Source organism: Leucoraja erinacea, chromosome 16 (genome assembly GCF_028641065.1).
Source record: "Leucoraja erinacea ecotype New England chromosome 16, Leri_hhj_1, whole genome shotgun sequence".
Lineage (NCBI taxonomy): Eukaryota > Metazoa > Chordata > Chondrichthyes > Rajiformes > Rajidae > Leucoraja > Leucoraja erinaceus.
The window spans coordinates 9561874-9588621 of NC_073392.1; the positions used below are offsets into that span (position 1 = coordinate 9561874).

Sequence of the window (26748 nt, forward strand, 5' to 3'; positions counted from 1 at the left end):
AGGGCAGTGGATGTTGTCCATGGCAGAGGCCATTACTAAGATCTTGGTCATGGTCGGCTGGTATGGGAGATTAGATTGCATGGAATCCAAGGTGAGCAAGGTAGTTGGATTCAAAAGTTGGCTTGGAGGAAGGAGCAGTTGTGGAGGGTGGCTTTTCTGACTGGAGACCTGTGACGTGTGGAGTACCGCAAGGGTCGGTGCTGGGGCCACTGATGCTTGGTGTGTACATCAGAAATTTGGGTGACAGCGTATTATCATTGTGGTAAATTTGCAGATGGCACCAAATTGGTGGAGGAAGGATATCTAAGTGACAACAGGATTTATACCAGTTGTGTAGGTGGATCAAGGAATGGCAAATAAAATGTAACTTTGACAAGAGTGACGTGTGGCAAAGCAAGGCAGGACGTGCCCAGGAAAGCCTGGAAACTATAACGTCCAGGTTCAGGAGCAGCTTCTTCCCTGCAACCATCAGACTGTGAAACGCTACAAGCTCCAAATACGCTCCGAACTACATAGACTTGGGGGCATTGTTCTTGTCATTTGTTACATTTATGTCCAGATTAACGTCCACACCCACTGGCGCGCGCACACACAAATTTCATCGTTTTGTTTCGGGACATATTAACACTCTTGACACGATCAGCATGGATGAGGTTAGCTGCAAGGCCTGTTTCCATGCTCTAATGCCCTCTGACTCTCTAAGTTCCCTTTGAACCTCCAGCATGATTGCCACACCAAGACTATCCATCAAACGTTATTCCCATGCATAGACCCTCTTGAAAAATCTGGATGGAACTCAGACTAAGTTGTATCATTGAGTTTAAATGCTCCAGAATTTCTAGGCCGTCAGTAAATGTCAGTAAATGTTGTGTCTTCCACTATTAAGATGATTTCATTCACTAATATAAACTTTAGTGTATTAGGACAAATAACCATTTTGGTAATCTGCTGTGTAGATAACGTATGGTGGATAACATTATCGTGAAGATTGCAGCTTTGAAGTAATATGTTTATTTTGCTGTTTATCCATTATAATACATATAACCTTGAAACTGGGGCAATATTATTTTATACAGAGTGAGGAAAGTTATCTGTTTTTTAATTCCACTAACTCTGCTTACAAAAATAAAACTGGATAGTTTGTTGAGTATGATACAACACAGTATTACTCCAGCATGTGTGTGCTGAATGGATTTGCCCATAATTGCTAGGCAGCTAATTTTCAAGCTAATTTACAAACTGCCTGAGCAAGCTGACTTGTGCTCTGGCTGTACTGGGTAAATGGCATGAATTGTTATGGGAATTTTCAAGGCACATGTTGTTTACTGTGGTGCCCAGAAATAAAAGACAGAAAGCTATTTGCAAAAAAACCCTGCAAAATGATGTGTGTGTATACGTGTGTACAAAATGGGGCAGATAAGTCAATTGTGTAGGGTGGAACTGCAGATGCTGGTTTAAACCGAAGATAGACACAAAAAGCTGGAGTAACTCAGCAGGTCAGAAGAAGGGTCTCGACCCGAAACGTCGCCTACTCCTTTTTTTCCGGAGATGCTGTCTGACCCGCTGAGTTACTCCAGCATTTTGTGCCTGGCTCCAGAAGTAAATTGCTGGGTTGGTGAAAACTGCAGTGTTAACATTGAAAGGTCAGCTGGTTTGGATTCGCATCCATAGATGCATATTTTCTTCCTAAAATTGGCAATGGTTTAGTTTATTGCCACGGGCACCGAGGTACAGTGAAAAGCTGTTTGTTGGGTGCTATCTAGTCGGGGGAAAGACTACACATGACTACAACCACACTGTCTACAGTGTATAGATACAAGATAATGGGAATTGTTTCAGAAAATGACAATCTTGCCATGGTCGCCAAAGTTTGTTTTGTGCTACTGTATTTAACTAAAATGTTTATTTTTTTAAATGACTACATTTGCTCTTTTAAAATTAAACAAATGAGATGCTTTTAAATAGTTAAAAACATAATACAGGTGCATTTTTAAAAACATATGCTGGGAGCTCATTGTACACCACGTGGCAGTTACATGGATGAGTGCTGGCTGTTCTGTTGGACTGCCAGCACTAACGAGCTAGACTTGGATATCAGTCCATTGTACCAATGCCAACCCCTTTACTTGTGCCTATGGCCTACGCCTGGTTCTTGACTCCAACCCCAGCCCCTGCTCCCATGCCACCTCACCAGAGGTAGGTTTGCACTTCTTCATTTTATAGTTCTATCTATTCCTTTGCTTTCTTACAAAAGACTGCAGAATCTGTAATCATTGCTCTTTCACACAATGTTCAGTTTAGTTTAGTGATACAGTGCCTACGAACCTGTACGTCTTTGGAGTGTGGGAGGAAACTGAAGAGCTTGGAGAAGACCCACGCAGGTCACGGGGAGAACGTACAAACTCTGTACAGACGCACCCCATAGTTGGGATCGAACCCGGGTCTCCGGCGCTGCAAGCGTTGTAAGGCAGCAACTCTACCGCTGCGCCAGCGTGCTGCCCTGTATGCTTGCAGGTAATTCAAGATAGGCACAAAAAGCTGGAGTTACTCAACGGGTCTGGCAGCAGCTCTGGAGAAAAGGAATCGGTGAGGTTTCCCTGACACTCGGTCTGAAGGGTCTCGACCCTAAATGTCACCTATTCCTTTCCTCCAGGGATGCTGCTGGATCCGCCGAGTTACTCCAGCGTTTTGTGTCTATCTTCATTTTAAACCAGCGGCTGCTGTTCCTTCCTACACAGCGTGTTGGTAATTGTTGAATTTTAAATTGTTCTGTGTTGAACAAAATCTTCAATAAACATTCTAGAATATGAACATCTGTTGCCAAACATTTATACTGGAACTGTTGCAAATACCTTAAGTATTGATAAAACAGTTTGGGGGATTAGAGAAGTACATTGGATCCTGCTGTCTTTCATTCTATTTCTAACGAGATTTCTAATTTTGGCCGATTGTAAAAATCGCCGTTTTTGTGTGTGATTTGGCAACGATCAGCAAACTCCATCACGGAACAAACACCTATCTTTGTTTACAATCAGTAAAACAGTGGCAACCAGTACAGACTTTTGGAATGCGTCCATTGAATGGCTAAAGTTGCTTTTACGAATCAAAGCAAGTATTTTTATCCCGCTGTGCCAATAAATCTAATCCGTACAGATGTTAAAGCTTTGATCTAAACTGCCTTGAGTACGAGAGAGAGAGCGAGAGAGCGAGAGAGAGAGAGAGAGAGAGAGAGAGAGAGCGAGAGAGAGAGAGAGAGAGAATGATCTCCTTTACTCAGCTTTGGGATTTTCTGTTGTGTATTGTAATGTTCCTTCTGCATATGTATTCAGCAAATGCATTTGTAGTGGGTAGTTTGCTGACGTTATGATTCTCCCATAAACGCTGGTCTGGGAATGTATACTGGCATATTTTCATACTTTGTATCATTGACAAACCTTTTCACTTAGCATGGTTTTTATTCACATGTTTCTGCTGAATAATGCATGTATATTCACTTGTTTCGGATCTAATTTGATGTGATTTAATCTTCCCAGAGAGCGTTGCATCTGGTTGTAGGAGTCAGTTAAGCAATATTTGACTCTCCATGGTGAGATGAAATGAATACAACGACTGCTATTCTTCAGATCCTGTCGGGCAAAGTCAAGCATTTTGCTGCTAAAAGCCACAACCTCACAGCATCAAGTTAAAGCTTGCTTTGGAGTATCAGTCAAGCAGTAGGGCCAACAGTAGAAATGAGGAACTGCAGAGTGGATGGACTCGCAAGATACTAAAAGGCTGAGATGGAGTGGACGTGGAAAGGATGTTTCCAGTAATCCAGAGTGAGACGAGAACCAGAGGACACGGCCTCAGAATAAAAGGACGTAGCATTAGACTGGAGATGAGGGTGGTGAATCAGTGGAATCCATTGCTGCAGACGGCTGTGGAGGCCAAGACATTGGGTATTTTTAAAGTGGGGATTGATTTGTTTGTGATTAGTGCGGGTGTCAAAGGTTATGGGGGGAAAAGCCAGGTGGATGGTGTTGAGGGGGAAAATAGACACGCCCTGATCGAACTTCAGAGCAGACTGGATGGGCTGAATGGCCTAATTCTGCTTCCATGTCCTGTGGTCTTATGGAGCTTGAAGTGTGTTGTTTTTTATACAAGACCATCCACTTATTCTGATGCTCCCATGCATTCCCTTTGCCCACCTATTCAAACATTCAGCAGTCAATTGGGCTCGCATCCCAAGAGAGTCGAGAGTTCATAAGATATTTGGAGCAGAATTAGACCATTTGGTCCACCAAGATTACTCCGCCATTCAATCGAAGCTGATCTATTTATCCCTCTCAACCTCATTCTCCTGCCTTCTCCACGTAACTCTTTTCACCCTTGCTATCAATAGCCTGTCAATCGCCACTCTAAAAATATCCAGTGACTTGGCCTCCACAGCCGTCTGTGGCAATGAATTCCACAGATTCACCACCCTCTGGTTAAAGAAGGCTCGAGTTGAGAGTAGGAGTTGAGAGTGGGCCTCCTCCATTGTCAGAGTGAGACCCAGCACAAATTGGAGGAACAGCACCTCCTATTTCGCTTGGTTAGTTTACACCCCAGCGGTATGAACATTGACTTCTCTAACTTTAGATAGCTCTTGCTTTCTCTCTCCATCCCCTCCCCCTTCCCAGTTCTCCCACTAGTCCTACTGTCTCCACCTACATTCTATCTTTGTCCCGCCCCCTCCCCTGACATCAGTCTGAAGAAGGTTCTCGACCGGAAACGTCACCCATTCTTTCTCTCCAGAGATGCTGCCTGACCCGCTGAGGTACTCCAGCATGTTGTGTCGACCCTTGAGTTGACAGTGTACCAGCAATGGGACAATGACATTCTTACTTGCAGCAGAATCACGAGCTTGTAAATACAATGCATGTAGTCAATATACAACTAACAAAACTTTAATAAACTAAAACCCCAATATTAGTACAAAAAAACCCCCCAAAGTCCCTAGTTCAACCCAAGAGAGTTCATGGTTCAGAGCTGAGGCACTCGCATTCTTTTCCACTGATTTTATTCTAAACTTCTCCCATTTCAGGTAGTCCTTGCTTTCTCCCTCTTTCCCCTCCCCTTCCCATCTCTCCGACAGCCCACTGTCTCCGCCTCTTCCTTTCTTCTTCCCCCCCCCCCCCACCCCCACATCAGTCTGAAGAAGGGTCTCGAACCCGAAATGTCACCTGTTCCTTCGCTCCATAGATGCTGCCTCACCCGCTGAGTTTCTCCAGCATTTTTGTCTACCTTCGATTTTTCCAGCATCTGCAGTTCTTTCTTAAACATTATTCTAAACTCATTCACTTGCCTTTTTGGCCCATCTTGGCTGCCGTTGCAGTTACTCTTGCACTGGGGCTTTCCTTTCCCTTTTCAAACCACAGTCAACCAGCCTCTCATGAAACCTTTCAAAAATACTGATTTTAGTTTAGTTTAGTTTAGAGATACAGTGCGGAAACAGGCCCTTCGGCCCACCGAGTCTGCATTGACCGGCGATCCACGCACATTAACACTATCCAACACACATTGGACAGTGAGATAGCTCTTGCTTTTTCTCTCCATCCCATCCCCCCCCCTTCCCAGTTCTCCCACTAGTCCTACTGTCTCCACCTATATTCTATCTTTGTCCCGCCCCCTCCCCTCCCCTGCCATCAGTGTGAAGAAGAGTCTCGAAGGAACAATTTACACTTCTATCGAGTATACAAACCCAAGCCAATTAACCATACAAACCTGTGTTTAAGAGGGAACTGCAGATGCTGGAGAATCAAAGGTTACACAAAAAGGCTGGAGAAACTCAGCGGGTGCAGCAGCATCTATGGAGCGAAGGAAATAGGCAACGTTTCGGGCCGAAACCCTTCTTCAGACTGATCGGGGGCGGGGGTGGGCGGGGACAAGAAAGGGAAAAGGAGGAGGAGCCCGAAGGCTGGGGGATGGGAGGAGACAGCAGGGGGGCTGAGGAAGGGGAGGAGACAGCAAGGACTAACAAAATTGGGAGAATTCGATGTTCATGCCCCCGGGATGCAGACTCCCCAAACGGAATATGAGGTACAAACCTGGACGTCTTTGGAGTGTGGGAGGAATGCGAAGATCTCGGCGAAACCCCACAGGTAGAACGTACAGACTCGCTGGGATCGATTCCCGGTCTCTGGTGCTGTAAGGCAACAATTGTACCGATGATTCCCATTTTTATAATGCCTGTCCATTGACCTGCACCCACCCACTTAAATCTCCCCATCTTGGTTTCTATTCTTTTATAGAAACAATGGGTCTAATCAAAGCTCAAAGAACATTTTATTTACTGCATCAATGGTGCATTATCTCTCTTGGCCCACTCAGTCATTGACACTGTCAACAATGCAATTCTCTAGTAGCTGGCTTTCATTATGCAATTCGGTGGGACTGACCTTCCTTGATAACACTCAAACCTATACCGCAGGTGTGGCCCCATGGGCTTCCTCCAGGAGTTTCCTCCCACATCCCAAAGACATGCGGTTTGGTAAAGACAAGTAGGTTAATTGGCCTCTGCAAAATGATCGCAAGTGTGTAGTGGGATAACTTAGAACTAGTGTGAATGGGTGGATGGTCGGCATGGACTTGCTGGGCCGAAGGGCCTATTTCCATGCTGTATCTCTAAACTAGCCCAAAATTATATTTCAAGCTCTTGCTTGGAAAGGGAGTATCAGAGGAAGGAGGTGCTCAAAGACTCCTTGAAGAAATACAACATTCCCCACTGATTCCTGCAACCCCCTTCCCTGTGACCATTCAAAGTGGAGGAGTTTTGGGGATGGTGTTGAAATCCTTGAGTCCATAGATGGGGAGCACACACAAGTGATAGGAAGTACTGGTCACCACACAAGCTACTCACCCACCTGCCCAGTCATCCACTTCCCATCTCGACTGTGCAACAGTGCAACAAGGCTCCCATATTCACTTCCATTCTGTGACGTGTCCCTTGGTACTCCAGCTATGGGCATGGTGGACCTTCTTCCAGTAAAATATCTCAACAGCAGCTTGAAGCTTTGGTAGCCTGATTGTGTGACTACGTTTGGTCTTGTCAATGACTCCACCTTCTACAACTGGTTGACGGAGACTGTAACATGGAGGCACAAGGAGTTGCAAATGCCTGGGTTTGCATAGACACACAGTGCTGGAGTAACTCAGCTGGTCGGGCAACATCTCTGAACAAGACTGCAACTTGGGGAGACCAGGATTTGCAGATGCTCGAGTCTGGTGTTTCAATGTAAAATGCTGGAGTAACTCAGTTGTATTTCTTAAAGTCCTTGAGCACCTCCTTCTGCTCATCTGCTGCTCTCTTTCCAAGCAAGAGGTTGAAATAGAGTTTTGATGTCGCATAGAAACAGTCCCTTCGGCCACCCATTCACACTAGTTCAGTACTATCCCACTCCCGACGGACCAGTGAGCATTTTCCAGAGGCCAATTAACCTCCAGGCAGCATCTTTGAACAAGACTGTAACTTTGAACTCTCACTTGAACCCAAGCAGAGCATTTGACCCTAAAGCCTCCACAGCAAGTTCTCTCCACTTTATCCACAAGCACCAAACCTGAGATGTTGAAGTCTTGTTCAGGTGTAAGTAATCTCCCAACCATATTTCTTTCAGTTGAATTTGTAATCTGAGATGCAGAGATTGATAGAGTGAGGCAATCATACACATCTTTTAGTGTGTTACCCGTTAAGTCACCTTGGTTTTCTTTGTGGAAAGTTGTACTGAATTATGAAGAGTTTTATACCTTCAAGCAGCTTATGAGACAACAGTTAGATATAGTTCTTAGGGTGAACGGAACCAAGGGATGTGGTGAGAAAGCAGGAACGGGGTCCTGATTTTGGATGATCAGCAATGATGATATTGAATGGCGGTGCTGGCTCGAATGCTCGAACGGGCTACTCCTACACCTATTTTCTATGTTTCTGATATCCATAAAGAAAAATAACTATTTTCCCCATCCATCTAAGTACAACTTTAAGTTTTGTCCTAGTCTGGAAATGTCTACTGATGGTGACCGAGAGGCGCTTGGTATATTTATATGATGCTTCTGTGTCTATTTTAATTTTAGCAACAACCTGGTTATTTTTAAATAGATTAATGCACATACTTGCAAGTGCTGACAGAGAGGCCTTCTATGTTTTAAGATATTAAGCATTTGACACTCACGAATGGCAGTGGTCATTTTGAGATGCTAACATTTTGTAATACAGTCTCAAACATTTTTTTCTTTGTGGATGCTGATGAGTGATTTTAAAAAATAACTCAATTTTTCATAATGGTTACACTGCAGTTGTCATGACTGGATGTAGTACTGTAATTGTAGGGATGTCAGCGTTGCGGAGAGACCTTGAAATTTGTTTCGTTCAGTTAAGAGATACTGTGCGGAAATAGGCCCTTTGGTCCACCGAGTCCGAGGCGACCAGCGTTCCCCATACACTAACACTCTCATACACACAGGGGACCATTTGCAACTTTTTACAGAGCCAATTAACTGACAAACGCGGACATCTTTGGAGTGTGGGAGGAAACTGGAGCACCTGGAGAAAACCCACGCGGGTCACGGGGCCGATGTACAAACCTGGGATGTCAGGACTTTCATATGAAGAAAGACTGGATAAACTCGGCTTGTACTCGCTAGAATTTAGAAGATTGAGGGAGGATCTTATAGAAACTTACAAAATTCTTAAGGGGTTGGACAGGCTAGATGCGGGAAGACTATTCCCGATGTTGGGGAAGTCCAGAACAAGGGGTCACAGTTTAAGGATAAGGGGGAAATCTTTTGGGACCGAGATGAGAAAATCATTTTTTACACAAAGAGTGGTGAATCTGTGGAATTCTCTGCCACAGAAGGTAGTTGAGGCCAGTTCATTGGCTATATTTAAGAGGGAGTTAGATGTGGCCCTTGTGGCTAAAGGGATCAGGGGGTATGGAGAGAAGGCAGGTACAGGATACTGAGTTGGATGATCAGCCATGATCATATTGAATGGCGGTGCAGGCTCGAAGGGCCGAATGACCTACTCCTGCACCTATTTTCTATGTTTGTATGTAACTCCATACAAACAGCACCCGTAGTCAGGGTCAAACCTGGGCCTCTGGCTCTGTAAGGCAGCAACACTGCTGCTGTGCCACCGTGCAAAAGCCAAAAAAAAATGGAACCGACACGTATGGACAAAATGGGATTGTGCCATGTTAACCATTAAGGTGCCTGTTTCTGATTCACTTGATGCCAGCTGTTAATAAGGTTTAGACTTCCTGGTCTGAGACTTTAATGCACCCCAGCAACGCTTACTTCTGTGCAGTTACCAGCATTAAGCCAACAGCTGTACGGTGACTAAGATTTAGTTTTGTGAGATCTTCAGCCATATTGGCCCATTTGACTTGAACACAGTGGACTGGCGCAGCAGCTTTCAGTCACGTTGGGTCAAAACAAACATTATTATTAACCAAAGTTAAGACTTCTCTCCCTTGCAGCCCAATGCCGCAGCTGGTAGTCCTGCTGCTTCACAGAGCCAGAGTCCTGGCTTCGATCCTAACCTTGGGTGCTGTCTGTGTAGAGTTTGCACATTACCCCCGTGACCGTGTGGGTTTCTTCCCACATCCTCCAGCGATGTGTGTGTTTGTAGGCTAATTGTTCTCTGTAAATTGCTCTTGGCGTGTAATGAATAGATGAGAAAGTGGGATAACATAGAACTATTGTGGACAGGTGATCAGTGGTTGGTGTGGGCTTTGTGGGCCACTGGACCTGTTTCCATGCTGGATCTCTAAAACTAAACTCCATTGTGCCCAAATAACCTCTTGTGAATCTTCCAAAATTGGGAGCCCAGTCAATTCCACCACCCTCTGCAAGTCCCCGGTTGGTGTCAGCAGGTTTGCCCTCAAAAACAAACAGAAATGTCAGACAAAGTCCTGCAAAAAGTTAATCGGATGAAAGAACATAACAAAAAATATTTGACATTAGAGTAACACTTGTGTCGGGAGGTTGGAATGATCTGAGTTCTGGTTAATACACAAAAGTACACAAGTGCTGGGGTAACTTAGTGGGTCAGGCAGCATCTCTGTAGAACATGGATGGGTGACGTTTCTGGTCAGGACCTGTCATCTGACTAAGAGCCAGTGAGGGCAATATGTATACAACTTTATTGTTGTTTATCGTGGTGATTACAGGCTGTGCTGCCGCAAGTAAGAATTTCATTGTTCCATTTTGGGACATATGACAATGATAATAAAACTCTCTTGACTCGACATTTTGGGATAGTTACACTCTCATATGGAAGGGGCATTTGGCTCCGAGAAGTGAAGGTATTCATGGAGGGTATTTGTACCCTCAAAGACACCTCCCTGCCCTGAGTTCCCTCAGTTTAGTTTATTGTCACATGTACCGAGGTACAGTGAAAAGCTTTTGTTGCACACTAACCAGTCAGTGGAAAGACAATACAAGATCACAATCGAGCCATCCACATTGTACAGATGCACGATAAAGGGAATAATGAGGACTAGATAAGGCAGTAGAGTCCAATCAAGTCCGAGGGTCTCCAATGAGGTAGATAGAAGTGCAAGAATCGAGGAAGGTTTAGAGGGATGTGAGCCTAATGTGGGACTGGTGTAGATGGAGCATCTTGGATTGGCATAGGCAAGTTGGGTTTCCATGCAGTATGACTCTATATAACAAAGCAAACTGTCTCCTGATTGCGTTGTTCCTTGTGTGCGGTACCTCTGTCGTAACTACCTTCCCAGAGGATCCTGACATTCTTTCTCCTTATGAAAGCATGAACTCATTATTACTAATACTCTCAAGGAGGTGAAACGGTGCTGGTTCTAGTGTGGTGTAACAGTTCAGCACTTCCTGACGTAAGAGTTGTGAGTAAAGATCCCACTAACATGGAAAACTTAACATCACGCCCAATATTAGATTAAAAAAAAAAGCAAAGCAGAGGTTACATGAGGGAACACAACCACATCTTTCATTTTTCTTTCAAGAGCTCATTCGACAGCTATTGAGAGATTGATTGCAAAATAAAGTTGGGTAAAATATCTAGCCCAAGATATTAAACTAAGCATAAAACATTCCCTGAGATCCTTGTTTAAGAAAGAACTGCAGATGCTTGAAAAATCGAAGGGAGACAAAAATGCTGGAGAAGGATCTCGACCCGAAACGTCGCCTATTCCTTCTCTCCATAGATGCTGCCTCACCCGCTGAGTTCCTCCAGCATTTTTGTCTACCCCTGAGATCCTTGTTCATGGTTCCAGGAACGAGGTACATGAATGGAATTGAGAAGTTAAAATTGTTCTTGGAGTGAAGAAGGTTTAATGAGTTGAAAGAAATATTCAAACTCGTGCAGAAATCTTATCGAAGTGAGACGGTTGTAGGTTAATCGGCTTGGTATAAATGTGAATTGTCACTGGTGTTTGTAGGATAGTGTTAATGTGCGGTGCGGACTCGGTGGGCCGAAGGACCTGTACCATAGAGAGTATCCTGACCACCTGTACCTTACCGCTGTACCATAGAGAGTATCCTGACCACCTGCTTCACGGTATGGTACAGCAGCTGCACTGCTGCGGACAGGAAGGCACTGCAACGGGTGGTGAAAACCGCGCAGCACATCATCGGTGCCCCGCTCCCTGCCATGGATGCCCTCCACCGAAAACGGTGTCTGAGACGGGCTGGGAAGATCATCAAAGACCCCTCACACCCCAACCATGGACTGTTTGCCCTCCTCCCATCAGGGCGGCGGTACAGGAGCCTCAGGTCACGTACTAGTAGGATGAGGAAAAGCTTCTACAACAACACAATCACACTGCTGAACTCGGAGTCCCGACGATAGATTTCTCTGGTCTCTCCGTCCCCTTTGTTTAATCATTCTGTATTTCCTGATTATTCTGTATCTTCCCTCTTTCTATTTTTTTTTGTTTTTTTTCTTTATGTACAACTACTACGGACTGACGCAAAACTGCATTTCGTTGTACTGATACTTGTATTTGTGCAATGACATTAAAGTTGAATTGAATTGAATTGAATTGAATCTCTAATCTAAAGTGAAATGGTTTTCAAGGACAAGAGTAAATAAACCAGAGGGAAAAGTGAACCACAGATGATAAAAGGAAAGTTTTTAATACTTGGAATTCATTACTTTAGAGTGGTAGAAACACATTCAGTTTTGTGTTTTTAAATGGTACTACATTCATGAGGGGACAAAAAAATTGCTCATCTGAGGAGTTTGGTAATGGGGCAGAATAGATGATTCATATAAAAAGCCAACGTGGTTTTCATTGACTGCACATCCTCCTCCATGCCAAAATGACGCTGTGATTCTGCAGAGTTTGGGACAGAGAGGAAAATTCTTTCAACATCTTGGTCAAGATTTCTCGTACAAACACCGTCCAGTTTTCATGGCTGCCTGCGTGGGTTAAACCACTTTCTTGCGTAAGAAGACAAAAAATGCTGGAGCAACTCGGAGGGTGAGGCAGCATCTATGGAGAAAAGTAGTAGGCGACGTTTCGATTTTTCCAGCATCTGCTGTTCCTTCTTAAACTCGCATAAGAAGAATGATTATACTGCCTAAGCATTTCCTACTATGTTGTCGCACACATGCAAGTCTATTTGCATTAAAAAAAATCCAAGTTGAAGAGCAAGTTGAAGAGCATATAGTTCCATGACCTTGTGATCCTGTTGAATGATTTTTGAACCAATTTGGGTATTATATTGTGACTGTACAGTTACTGTCTAGACAGTTCATGGATAGAGGGGGAGCAAACTTCTAGGTTTCCAGGTGTCAACTTCTCTACGTCGGCGAGACCAAGCGCAGGCTCGGCAATCGTTTCACTGAATACCTCCGTTCAGTCCATCTTCACCTATCTGATCTCCCGGTGGTCCAGCATTTCAACTCCCCCTCCCATTCCCCATCTAACCTTTGTGTCCTGGGCCTCCTCCATTGTCAGAGTGAGACCCAGCGCAAATTGGAGGAACAGCACCTCATATTTTGCTTGGGTAGTTTACACCCCAGGCGGTATAAATATTGACCTCTCTAACCTCAGATAGCCCTTGCTTTCTCTCACCTTCCCCTTCCCCGTTCTCCCACTTGTCTTACTGTCTCCATTCTATCTTTGTCCCACCCCCTCCCCGACATCAGTCTGAAGAAGGGTCTTGACCCGAAACGTCACCCATTCCTTCTCTCCATAGATGCTGCCTCATCCGCATTTTGTGTCTACCCCAGTATATAGATAGGACAGGTTTGGAGGAATATGGGCCAAACGCGGTCAGGTGGGACTAGTGCAGCTGGGACATGTTGGCCAATGTGGGCAAGTTGGGCTGAAGGGCCTGTTTCCACACTGTATCACTCTTAGACTCTCTAACTGACATGTCACCCATACATCTGGAGACCACGTAATATCAAAGAAGCTTGAGTACTTGGAGCATGTTGGAGACAGCTAATTTTCTGGCCTTTTGGTGGGCGGTGTAGTTCTGCAGCCTTTAAAGGGCAATGAAGCAATGCTATCCACTCACAATCAATTCAGGGACAGTTTCTTCCCAGCTGTTATCAGGCAACTGAATTATCCTACCACAACCTGAGAGCAGTGCTTGAACTACTATCTACCCTCGGTGTATCTTTGATCAGACTTTGCTGGCTTTATCTTGCACTAAACGTTATTCCCTTATCCTGTATCTATACACTTGATTGTAATCATGTTTTGTCTTTCTGCTGACAGGGTAGCATGCAACAAAAGCATTTCACTGTACCTCGGTACACGTGACAATAAACTAAACTGAAACTGATCTTTGCCGTAGGTATATCCAGTCAAACTAAAGTTGCTGAGGTATTTTGGATGCTGTGGATTTTGCATAACATTGTATTTGGATTGAGGTTCATTTGATCTTTGTCTGATATTTTGCATGCTTATTCTTTAACATGTATCTTACTGAGAGCAGATTACTGCTGGGGCAATGGACACCTTAATAAGAATGTGTGTTGACTTGGTCAGCACCAGACAACTTCCCAGCAAAGTGTTAAGCAAGTCACAAACTCATCAGTGCTAAAGCTGGCTCCCTCTCAGCTGAAATTGTGCAGACTTGCCACACAGTAAAACCTGCGCATTACATTTTCCATTATCAAGGTGACATTGAAAGGGAGTTCACCAAAGCGTAATAATGAAATGATTGATCCTTTGAGCAAGTGGTTAATATCAAACTCCACAGCCTGACTGAGAATAGATGTGGGTGTGTGAGATGGGCTGTTTGCTGCTTACTCTTAGATCACCCATATTTCATTTATTTAAAGTCGGGGTTAAGAATATACATAATACTATTTTTAAATAGAGTAAAAATAGCATTACATATATAATGTCATCATTTCAAAATTGTTTTTAATTTTGTATTTTTAAATATTAATGACTGTTTATTAATAAGAATGATTTGAAGCTTTGTAATGCTCACTTATTTTGCAAATGGATCATAGAATCATACAGTATGGAAACAGACCCTTCGGCCCATTTTGTCAATGCCAACTAGCATGTCCCATCCACACAAGTCTCACCTACCTGCATTTGGCCCATATCCCTCTAACCTTTTCTATCCATGTATCTGTCTAAATGCTTTTTTTAAACATTGTGAAAGTACCCAAGTGAACTTCAACAACAAGATTACAGATCGAAGATCTACGAGAAGGCAGGAGAACTGGATTGAGAGGGAAATCTAGATCAGCCACAATCACATGGTGGAGCAGACTCGATGGACCGAATGGCCTAATTTTGCTCCTATGTCTTGTGACCTTGTATTTGCAGTTAGCTCATAGAAACATAGAAACATAGAAATTAGGTGCAGGAGTAGGCCATTCGGCCCTTCGAGCCTGCACCGCCATTTAATATGATCATGGCTGATCATCCAACTCGGTATCCCGTACCTGCCTTCTCTCCATACCCCCTGATCCCCTTAGCCACAAGGGCCACATCTAACTCCCTCTTAAATATAGCCAATGAACTGGCCTTAACTACCCTCTGTGGCAGAGTTCCAGAGATTCACCACTCTCTGTGTGAAAAAAGTTCTTCTCATCTCGGTTTTAAAGGATTTCCCCTTTATCCTTAAGCTGTGACCCCTTGTCCTGGACTTCCCTAACATCGGGAACAATCTTCCTGCATCTAGCCTGTCCAACCCCTTAAGAATTTTGTAAGTTTCTATAAGATCCCCTCTCCATCTTCTAAATTCTAGAGAGTATAAACCAAGTCTATCCAGTCTTTCTTCATAAGACAGTCCTGACATCCCAGGAATCAGTCTGGTGAACCGTCTCTGCACTCCCTCTATGGCGATAATGTCCTTCCTCAGATTTGGAGACCAAAACTGTACGCAATACTCCAGGTGTGGTCTCACCAAGACCCTGTACAACTGCAGTAGAAACCTCTCTGCTCCTATACTCAAATCCTTTAGCAATGAAAGCTAACATACCATTCGCTTTCTTTACTGCCTGCTGCACCTGCATGCCTACCTTCAATGACTGGTGTACCATGACACCCAGGTCTCGCTGCATCTCCCCCTTTCCCAATCGGCCACCAATAGCTCACAATGAAGCTAGCGGTTTAGCAGAAGGGTGCAGAGGAAGAGAACATCTGTAGAGAAAATCCAGAAGAAAGAGACAAGGATGTGGTGCTCGTATGAATGACAGGGCCAGTCCACATTTATCCTTCAGACGTCCTGGCAGACTAGTCAGCGGTAAAACCAGAGGGGGGGGAGGGTACAACAAGGGATGTTTGGCTGTGATCGCTAGCTTCTGGGTGAGAGAAGCCCTACCTTGGACTGTAGGTGTGGTTCCGACAAGAAAGACGGTTTGGATCGGGCCATTGGGAAGAGGCAGGAAGAAGAATTGGTAAGGATGGTGCTGGTGATCGCAGCAGTGTGACGAGGCTGGAAGTTTAGTTGAGAAACTTGTTGGGTGAAGAGGAACTTCTTTAGTCAGAGGGTAATTAATCTGTGGAACTCATTGCCACAGAGGACTGTTGAGGCCAAGTGGATATTTTTAAGGCAGAGATAGACAGATTCTTGATTCGAACAGGTGTCAAGGGTTATGGGGAGAAGGCAGGAAAATAGGATTCTGAGGCAAATTGAATGGCAGAGTAGACTTGATGGGCCCAATGGCCTAATTCTACTCCTATAACTTGTGAATCTACAGTCAGGTGGTGACTGGGCCTTGGGTGAAGCCTGTAAAGATTTGGCAGAAGGCAAAACGTGAGTCAGAGGTTTGTCTTTTATCAAAGCTCTGGTGGATTTAAAGTTTTTTAAATCTCCCCATCATCACAAACATTTAAAGCCTGTTTAAAACGAAAGTTAAACTATTAGCAATACTAAAACTATTAGATTTTTTAAAATGTTGCTGGAAAAAACATTAAATATATAAAATAATTAGTGCATCTTGATCGTCATTGAAATCGACAGCTCTTTGCTCCTGTACCAGATCTGAACTGGTCTAGGACATTAAAGCCTGAAGAAGGGTCCTGACCTGAAATGTCACCCATCCTTTTTCTCTGGAGATGCTGCCTAACCCGCTGAGTTACTCCAGCACTTTGTGCCCATCTAGGACACCAAATCCTGGAGTATCTCATCGAGTCAAACAGCATCTCTGGGGAACGGGGATAGGCGATGTTTCGGGTCGAGGCTCTTCTTCAAGCATCCCAACCCGAAACGTCACCTAGCCCTGTTCTCCAGAGATGCTGCTTGGCCTGCTGAGTTACTCCAGCACTCTGTGCAAACCAGCAACTGCAGTTGCTAGTTTCTACACTGAACCAGTTTAGGATTGGGGTGCTGCTTTCTCCATTGCAACACTGGGGAATGCTAGTCAGACTGTGGCCCGATGTGGAATGTGGTGACAGATGTGGAGCAACTAGTCCTGCCATATATTTTAGGCTTCTGCATTCTGCAGTACATGTGGAGAGGTCTGTGGTGTACTGAAAATGTAGCAGCTGGAGGCGGGCAAGATTTGCCCCGAAGGGGATCTATGCCTGAGCACTAGATGGTGCTGTACTTCATCACACGAACACCTTGGGCACTGGGCCACCAGCATATAACCGTGCATTAATCAATGGACAGGTTGAAGATGTCAACTGGAGAGTTTTGTGTTCTCGACTTGTGCTTTGGAGGCATTCTGTTTTCTGGTAAGTTTCTGATGAAGTCTTCACAAAATAAGTCGGGGGTAACTTTTCACACTTAAAGGGTGGTGGGTGGATGGAATGCGCTGCTGGAGGAGGTAGTTGAGGCTGGTACTATTGCAACATTTAAGAAACATTTAGATACGCATATGGATTGGAGAGGTTTCGAGGGACATGGGCAAAATGCAGGCAGGTGGAACTAGAGTAGATGGGGCACGTTGGTCGGTTCGGGCAAGTTGCGTCGAAGGGCCCGTTTCCACACTGTATGACTATGACTCTACAGAGCTGCATGAAGTACTGTTGGCTTCTGTTTGTCCAGAATGGTTTATGATGTTAGTTGTCTGAAATTCAATTTAAAATTATGAAAGATGAGCATCTTCAAGCAGCCGAAAGCATATATTAGATTATGCACTCTAAATGAAGCACTGTAACGCAGTTGAATGGATAAACTACTGGAAGGGATTACTTTGAGGATAATTCAGTACTGTGAAGCCATGACCCAATTTAGGACTAAATTCAATGTCGAGGTTTAAATAATTACCATAAATGGAATTAAAGTTTAAATCAATGCATTTTGTCGATGGCGCTGTTTCTGAAGAGTGCAATTAGTATAGCATGATTAAAAAGAAAATACGTTTTTTCAGAAAAAAAGGGTGTTAATCCTTCTTTACCCCAAGGGGTATCACAGTCACGCAGCGGTAGAGTTGCTGCCTTACAGCGCCAGAGACCCGGGTTCAATCCTGACATCGGGTGCTGTCTGTACGGAGTTTGTACGTTCTCCCTGTGACCGCCTGGGATTTCTCCGGGTACGCTGGTTTCCTCCCAACAGATTTGCAGGTTAATTGGCTTCTGTAAATTGTCCTTTGTGTGTGGGATGGGAGAGTGGGATAACATAGGAGCTAGTGTACAGGTGATTGTTGGTTGGGGTAGACTCAGTGGGCTGAAGGGTCTATATCAATTGTGCTATAAGTATAGATGTGACACATCCTGACCAGTTGCCAAGTTCTTTTGCCAAGTCCATATCGCGCACAAATTCTAAGCAATTATTTTTATTGTACAGCACTTGGGAGTTTATCTTTAGACTTTAGAGATATAGTGCGGAAACAGGACCTTCAGCTCACCGAGTCCACGTCGACTTGCGATCACTCCGTGCACTAACGCTGTCCTACACACAATTTACAATTTTTACCGAAGCCAATTAACCTACAAACCTATACATCTTTGGAATGTGTGAGGGAAAAACAGAGAAAACCCGCGTAGTCACAGGGAGAACGTACAAACTCCGTACAGACAGCATCCGTAGTCAGGATCAAAGCCAGTCTCTGGCGCTGTAAGGCAGCAACTCTACCGACACGCCACTGTGCCGCACAAAATGAATGTCATTTTTAAACACCGCCCATTTGTCACGGACGATACTCACTGGTGCTGAAAAAGTAGTTAACCTTTATAGCCTTTTTGGAATAGATGCAATTTTAAAGACTGAACCTGCTATGGCCAGGGAAAGTAAATAGTCAAAGTCTAAACCGTGAGGCCCAAAACTCCATCAACTGGGAGTCAATGCTCTCAGCGATGTTCCACTGAATAAGTGCCAACACTTCAAAGTTCAGGCAGGCCTGAACAGGATGTTCCTCAATAGCTGTTAGTAAATACAAGCTACTAATATCTTGGATGTGAAGTGGATCATATTTACTTTCTGGGCTTTGTGCAATGCTTACGATGGAAATAGTGCATGACAGAGCTACCGTAATGATATTTGAGTTTAGTTAGGTAGTTAGTTAGAGATACAGCGTGGAACCAGGCCCTTCGGCCCACTGAGTCCACACCGACCAGTGATCCCCGCACATACTATCCTACACAGACGAGGGACCTTTTAACACTTACACCAAGTTAAATTAACCTATAAACCTGTACGTCTTTGGGGTGTGGGGGGGAAACTGAGAAAAAACACGTAAAACCCAGAAAAGCCTCTGAGAAAACCCACATAAGTCACGGGGAGAACATAGAAGCTCCGTGCAGACAGCACCCGTGGTCGGGTTCGAACTCGCGTTTCTAGTGCTGCAAGCGCTGTAAGGTAGCAACTCTACCGCTGCGCCACCGTGCTGCCTAGTTGATTTGGGTGGTGGAAAGGTGATTGTTTCTTCAGATTATGTGCAATAATGATATGTTTCCACAGCTGGACAACAGGTAACATTTACATTCATCACGTTCACTTGCACCTCCTCCAACCTCATCTACTGTATCCGCTGCTCCAGGTGTGGAGTCCTACATATCGGCAGGACCCAGCGCAAGCTCGGCGATCGTTTCTCTGAACACCTCCATTCAGTCCTCCCCGGCTTGTGTGATCTCCTGTTTGCTAAACACTTTAAACCCCGCTCCCATTCTCACACTGATCTTTCTTTCTTGGGCCTTCACTGCTGGAGTGAGGCACAATGCAAATTGGAGGAACAGCACCTCATATTTTGCTTGAACAGCTTACAACCCAGTGGTTTGACACATTGTCTGCTTTGATCTGCAGTTTTCACACATTACACTTCCTGCTCCCTACACTCCCTCTCCACTGACTCTCAATCTGAAGAAGGGTCCGAAATGTCACCCATTCCTTCTCTCTAGAGATGCTGCCGGTCCTGCTGAGTTACTCTAGCATTTGTGCCTATCTTTGGTGTAAAACCAGCACCTGTAGTTCCTTCCTACAAATAACAGAGCTGCCTGGTATAGGTTGGCTTGGTCAGATATTCACTTCTGAATTTGCATGTCTGATGTTGAAGACTGGGGACAGTTGACGACGAGGGATAATTTTACCTTTGTACCAAGCCAATTAGATTCAGATTCAGATTCAATCTTTATTGTCATTGTGCAGTGTACAGTACAGAGACAACGAAATGCAGTTCGCATCTCACCCAGAGGAGCGAACATAGAATAACCTACGTCTTTGGAGTGTGGGAGGAAACCAAAGCTCTCGGAAAAATCCCATGCGGGTCACAGGGAGAAGGTACAGACAGCAACCATAGTCGGGATCGAATCCTGGTCTTCGGTGCTGTAATAACTGCTGCGCCACCGTGCCACAACAATGTGGAGAAGGTAGATTAGCAATGTTGACGGCAGTCAACTCATTGCATCCACTCTCTCACTTTGGATGAGTTAACAGTTAATCCACATCTTGCTTTCTTTGTACCCCTGCATTAGGGTTTAGTGTCACGAGTTCATTACTCCAATGAGGCAGCACAGTTGCAGCACCAGAGATCTGGGTTCGATCATGACTACAGGTGCCGTCTGTACAGAGTATGTACGTTCTCCCTGTGACTGCATGGGTTTTGTCTGGTATTCTCGCAAACTCCCAAGGCATTGGCGTTTGTAGGTTAATTGGCTTTGGTAAACAAACGGTAAATTGCCCCTAGTGTGGAAGAGAGTGTTAGTGTACGGGGTGATTGCTGGTTGCCGTGGACTAGCTAGACCGAAGAGCCTGTTGCCGTGCTGTATCTCACATCTGATCATCTTCAGTTCGGTTCCCTTTCTTAAGGTTGTCAGTGAATCTGCCTCCATTGCACCTCTTTAGACTCTTCTGCAGACTTGTTGGAAATTGATAGAAGGATTGGAGGGGAGACCATAACTTATTTCCTCCATCCAGCTTATTATTTGTTTTGTTTATCAAATAATAGAATTTACATATATGGGAAAATGTTCTTTTCATTGCCATATGTTGCATTTTTTTCTGACCAAGGGAATGATTGTGGTCAATTTATTAACCTTATCCAAAATCTTCAAATGCCTTGTGGTTGTGACTTTTTCCTCCATGTTTGGTTGATATGCAAAAAAAAATCCTGTGTGATTGACCATTGGGTCAGTCTGCTGTTGATGGAACTGTTACCAAAGACATGTGTTTGAAACAGCCCTGTTATTTCTTGTGAAATCAGCGTGCAATAAGATCAGATTCCACCCTTGTAATGCTGTTCTGTACAGGTGCAAGAAACGATGGGCAAACACAGAAAACCAGAGTTTCCTGTAAGTAATGTTTGTTGTTTTTGTAACTAATCCTTTTCAAAAGGCCTGCACTCTTAACAGAAACAGAAACCGTGCGTCCAGAGACAGTTTTGACAAGAAAGTGACCAAATCAAGAGCATGAACTGAATACCACGATACAATTAATACTCGTGTGGAATTGTGGACAGGAGTATTCACTCTGTGTCTGTGTTTGACGCATGTTCGGCACTCAGTGTAACACTCACTGTTCAGCTTTAAGCCTAATTTCCACGGTTACGCATGGCTTACCTTGTGCTATTCATGATAGAAGCAGACTTTTTTTGTCTAATTAGCAAATGTTCAATCCAGTCATTAAGGGGAGATGAAACCAGCAGATACTGTGTGTGTGTGTGTGTGTGTAGTAGGGCATAATAATTCCATTCACAAGCTGAATATTTTGGCTACATTGCTATGTGTGAAAATGATTATTATGCAACTGTTTTATTTCCATTGTCTGAATTTTACTGATTTGTTTTATTCACCTTTGCAATTGTGTTTAAAGGAATAATATAACACTTCAATGAATGACCTGCGTGCCATTATCTGTGAGTTGAAATATGAAATGGTCTGAATCGGCACTCTATGCCCATGTCATATAATAGCTCAACATTTGTAAGACTCGACTGAACAATGTAATTAAATAATCACATGGTTTTATCTTGCCGGGAAACACAAGAATATTACATCAAAGCAAGATTATCAACAACTAAGCCATATACTTAAACCACTGCTGAAGCAGAAAATAAAATGGTGTATCGACACAAAATGCTGGAGTAACTCAGCGGGACAGGCAGCATCTCTGGAGAGAAGGAATGGGTGACGTTTCAGGTCAAGACCCTTCTTCAGACGTTACCCTATCCTTCTCTCCAGAGATGCTGCCTGTCCTGTTGAGTTACTTCAGCATTTTGTGTGTATCTTTGGTTTAAACCAGCACCTGCAGTTCCTTCCCACACATTAAAATGGCATTGTACCCTTCTTCAGACGTTACCCTATCCTTCTCTCCAGAGATGCTGCCTGTCCCGCTGAGTTACTTCAGCATTTTGTGTGTATCTTTGGTTTAAACCAGCATCTGCAGTTCCTTCCCACACATTAAAATGGCATTGTATGCATGAGAACTGAAGAACCAACGAAAGGAAAGTTGTTCCACCTCTGCCACGTATAAAGACATGACATGAGATGCCAATTAATTGTGATGATGCCTAAAGGTATTTGGCACTTTTATTCCTGGGAGCATGTGGGGGAAAACCTGTGAGTGAATATGCAAAATGTAAATAGTGTGGAATGTTCACACAGAGTATCTGGATCTATTTCAAGAGCAGTATTTTTTTTCCCTGAGTAAGAGAAGATCTGGATGAGTAAACTAATAGCTTCGTCAAGGGAAGTGCCTGTGCAATGCAGATATTAAATATAAATGTGTTACCTTGAGAGAAGATTGAGAAGGTGTAAAGAAAATAGACAATGGATGTAAAACCCAATGGCAGTTATTGAAATAAAAGTCAATTGTTCTTATGTTCAGGATCGCACAAACCTGAATATTACTGCATTACTACTCGACAATGGGGCTGTCATGTTAAGTACTTCTGAACATGTTCAGTGGTTTGAATCGGAGAGGCATCTTTCTCACTCAGAGACTGCTGGATATATGGACCGAGCTGGTGTCGGGTGTCGGAGGTTATGGGGAGAAGGCAGGAGAATGGGGTTAGGAGGGAGTGATAGATCAGCCGTGGCTGAATGGCGGAGTTGACTTGATGGGCCGAATGGCCTAATCCTGCTCCTATCTCTTGAGCTGACAGAGGAGGCGCTATAGCAGTATTTAAAGGTCAGGTACATGGATATGAAAGGTTTTGGTGGGATATGGGGGAAGTCCAACAAGGGGTCACAGCTTAAGGATAAGGGGGAAAACTTTAAAACTGAGATGAGAAGCTTTTTAGAAGGGGAAATAACTCTCTGCCACAGAGGGGACGAGCTATTGGGCCGTTAGAGGGCCCTTGTGGCTGATCAGAGGGTTGGAGAGAAGGCAGGTACACTGAGTTGTGAGGACTCTAAATCTCGAAGGGCCAAAGGCTATGTTTCGTACAGTGTATTTCTATGTTTCTATGAGAATAGCTTAGAAGGGGAATAATGGACGAGTTGGGCCGAAGGGCCTGTTTCCGTGTTGTAGGACTCTAAAACTTTCTCGTACAGTGTACTAATTTGGAAAGTTTTCATTTGACCTTGTTTTGATAGTGTTACTGCTTTACAATACCAGTTTTTATGATACAGAGCAAATTGGGAATGTCAATAAACAAGTCGTCTAGTTCATAGGATTTTAGAAATGCCCGAATGCACAATGTTTTAAAATATTTAAGAAGATATTTGAAGAACACATCGGCAGCTTAGCAGCTATGGTTCATGTATCACATCATACAGGAAAGTTATACAGCATCAGACCTCGTATATTAAGCACTATGATTGTAAAACTTGCAAAGATTGTAATTTTGGAATGAGCGAATTGTCAGTTGTAGCAACAGTATTATCAGTGACAACAATAAGTTGAAAGTGTGAAAATCTTGATCATTAATCCACAACATATTGTTGCAGGAAAGGCATGTGGATACTCCAGTACAAACACGTCAATTAAAAAAAAAGTGTATGGGTTCTTGGATTTCAAGAATAAGAACTGTGTGGAGCTAGGGTTGCAAACAGGAAGACACATGGCTTAATGGGTATAACAAAGATAATCAAGCAAGTCACATTTGAAGTACTTTATTTTCAATGATCATTATAAAATATAATGCATCTCTAACGGGCAGATTGGAAAGTGCCATTTTGCCAAATATTAAAATTGCAAATGCATTGCTTTCACTCCTGAAGATGTGTATTGCAAATAGTTAAATAATTTACTGTGGGGCGGCACAGTGGCAAAACGTGGTAGAGTTGCTGTCTTATAGCGTCAGAGACCCGAGTTCAATCCTGACTACGGGTGCTGTCTGAACAAAGTTTGTACGTTCTCCCTGTGACCTTGTGGGTTTTCTCAAGGTGCTCGGGTTTCCTCCCCATTCCAAAACTGTGCAGGTTTGTCAGCCAACTGTGCATTGGCTTCTCTAAATTGCCCCTGGTGTGTAGGATGCAAAACAGAACTAGTGTACGGGTGATTGTTGGTCAGCGCGGCTCAGTGGATCGAAGGGCCAGTTTCCACGCTGTATCTCTAGACTAAACTAAACTCCCCTGACAATTCCTTTCCGTATCCATCGGTAGAGGTTGTCACTTCTGGTTTCAGTGTTGGCGCATTGACAAGGTATAAAGCCCCCTGGTCTACAGTCGGCAAAACTCATTCATCTTGAGCGCGATATTGTTTGCTGTTGGCAACTGTTAATACTGGGTATTATCGCTGATCGGGAATAATACTGATCAGAGTATTAGGCTACGCAGTGTTCACAATCAATGTCCAACGAGATTATTTATTACCATTTTAGTGAAAAGCCTTCTGTTAGTACATAGAGTACAGACATGCATCCATTTAATAATGGTAGAATTGTCGTTGTATAATATTTTGCATTAGAATGTGAATCAGTCCACACATGTGAGGGCAATTAAAATACACATTGTAATCTCAAAGGAGTTTGATAACATTCCTGATTAGCACGGGTGTCAGGGGTTTTGGGGAGAAGGCAGGAGAATGGGATTGAGAGGGAAAGATAAAAACATAGAAATACAGTAGGTGCAGGAGTAATCCATTCGGCCTTTCGAGCCAGCAACGGCATTCATAGGATCATGGCTGATCATTCAAATTCAGTACCCCGTTTCTGCTTTTACCCTATTTCATTTGATTATTCTAGCCCTAAGAGTTAAATCTAACTCTCTCTTGAAAACATCCAGTGAATTGGCTTCCACTGCCTTCTGTGGCAGATAATTCCGCAGATCCTGGGTGACAAAGTTTTTCCTCATCTCGGCCCTTATACTTAAAATTTAATCCCTGGTTCTTAGTTAGGAGGGAGAGATCGATCAGCCACGATTGAATGGTGAATTTATCTTGATGGGCCAAATGGCCTAATTCTGTTCCTATCACTTATGATCTTATGAAGATATACCATCAATAAATGAACAGATTGGAAGGTAAGATAGTTTTGCAAACTACATATTTTAGTAGCACTACCAAAGGTGTTGATTACACGATCGCAGCTAGAATGTGAATGGGATTGGATCACCTTGTGATGTGTGGTGTCGAATGTCCACATTGCTCTGCATGATCCTAAATCAATGAATGAGCATTGTACACAGAATATCTATTCCGGGGATAACAAAATGCATAACGCTGGGAGAGTTATTCTATATTGATGGGTTTCTAAAAAGAAAACCAGCCTTTGCCATTATGTATTGAAAAATCCTCTGAGTTTCTGCCTATTAGTCACTGCTTGCCTTAAGAAATGTTCCTCTTAAATCATTAGATCAAAGGTTTCAAAGGTCATTTATTGTCACATTTACCAATTAAGGTACAGTGATATTCTGTATTACCATATAGCCATATTGAAAAAAAGCAACAAGCCACACAACTACATCAAAGTTAACATAAAAATAAGTTAACATAAACATCCACCACAGTGGCTAATAAAGTTTATACTACTTCCCTTATTTTTCTCCCGCCATCGGGGCAAAGTGATAGGTGTAGAATTAGGCCATTCGGCCCATCAAGTCTACTCCGCCATTCAACCATGGCTGATCTATCTCTCCTTCCGAACCACATTCCCCAGCCTTCTCCTCATAACCCCCGATACCCGTACTAATCGCTCTATCTCTGCCTTAAATATATCCACTGACTTTGCCTCCACAGCCTTCTGTGGCAAAGAATTCCACAGATTCACCACCCTGCTGTGCTGTGTCTGCTGTATTTTAAATCTTCCTCTTCGACTGACCATTTTACATCCCCCTTGCCCTTGCACTGGAAGCTAATCTAAAGCCCTTGCTTGTAATTGGAGTCAGCAAAGGAACTTGGATTAAATGCATAATTTGCATTTGGTATGGAATATAATACTGGCAGATTCAACATATTTAATGCACCGAGGAAATGCAATTACTAAAAATTTAAGATTATTTGCAAGAGACCCATTTATTTTTTTAGAACAGCCATGACGGAATCTGTATAAAGAGGCATTCATGGCAACTTATAAAAGACATTGAAATATTCGGCTGATATCTAATTATCTTAAGTGATTTTTATCATCAGACATTGAATTCTCTTTGGAGAGGCTTTACCTCTGAATGATTGGGAAATATTGAAGAAAATTAGAGGGGAAAAAAAAAAAAAGAAGATAATGGCATAATAAATAGAAGAAATGTATCATGTAATTAACACCTTTGTCAGTGCATTAGTGTGGTAGTGCTACTAAATATGTGATTTGCAAAAAATATCATATCTCCTTCCAATCTGTTTATTTATTGATGGTATACTCATGTCCATATGTGATAGGAGCACAGTTAGGCCATTCGGCCCCATCAAGTCTGCTTTGCCTGGCACTGGACTTGTACTCGCTGGAGTTTAGAAGGATGAAGGGAAAATCTCATTGAAACTTACCGAACAGTGAAAGGTCTGGATAGAGTGAAGGTG

The 26748-nt window shown here is 43.5% G+C and overlaps 1 protein-coding gene across 4 annotated transcripts in view; it reads left to right on the forward strand.

The window, feature by feature from the left end:
• LOC129704516 (microphthalmia-associated transcription factor-like) overlaps positions 1–26748 on the forward strand; it is a 206428-nt gene that overhangs the window by 6287 nt on the left and 173393 nt on the right. For 2 of the 4 annotated variants that reach the window (XM_055647661.1, XM_055647659.1), the window contains exon 2: positions 21105–21146. The exons of the other annotated variants lie outside the window; for them this stretch is intronic. In XM_055647661.1, coding sequence (XP_055503636.1) covers positions 21105–21146 — 42 coding nt within the window. The remainder of the gene's footprint in view (positions 1–21104; positions 21147–26748) is intronic. 4 annotated transcript variants of the gene reach the window in all.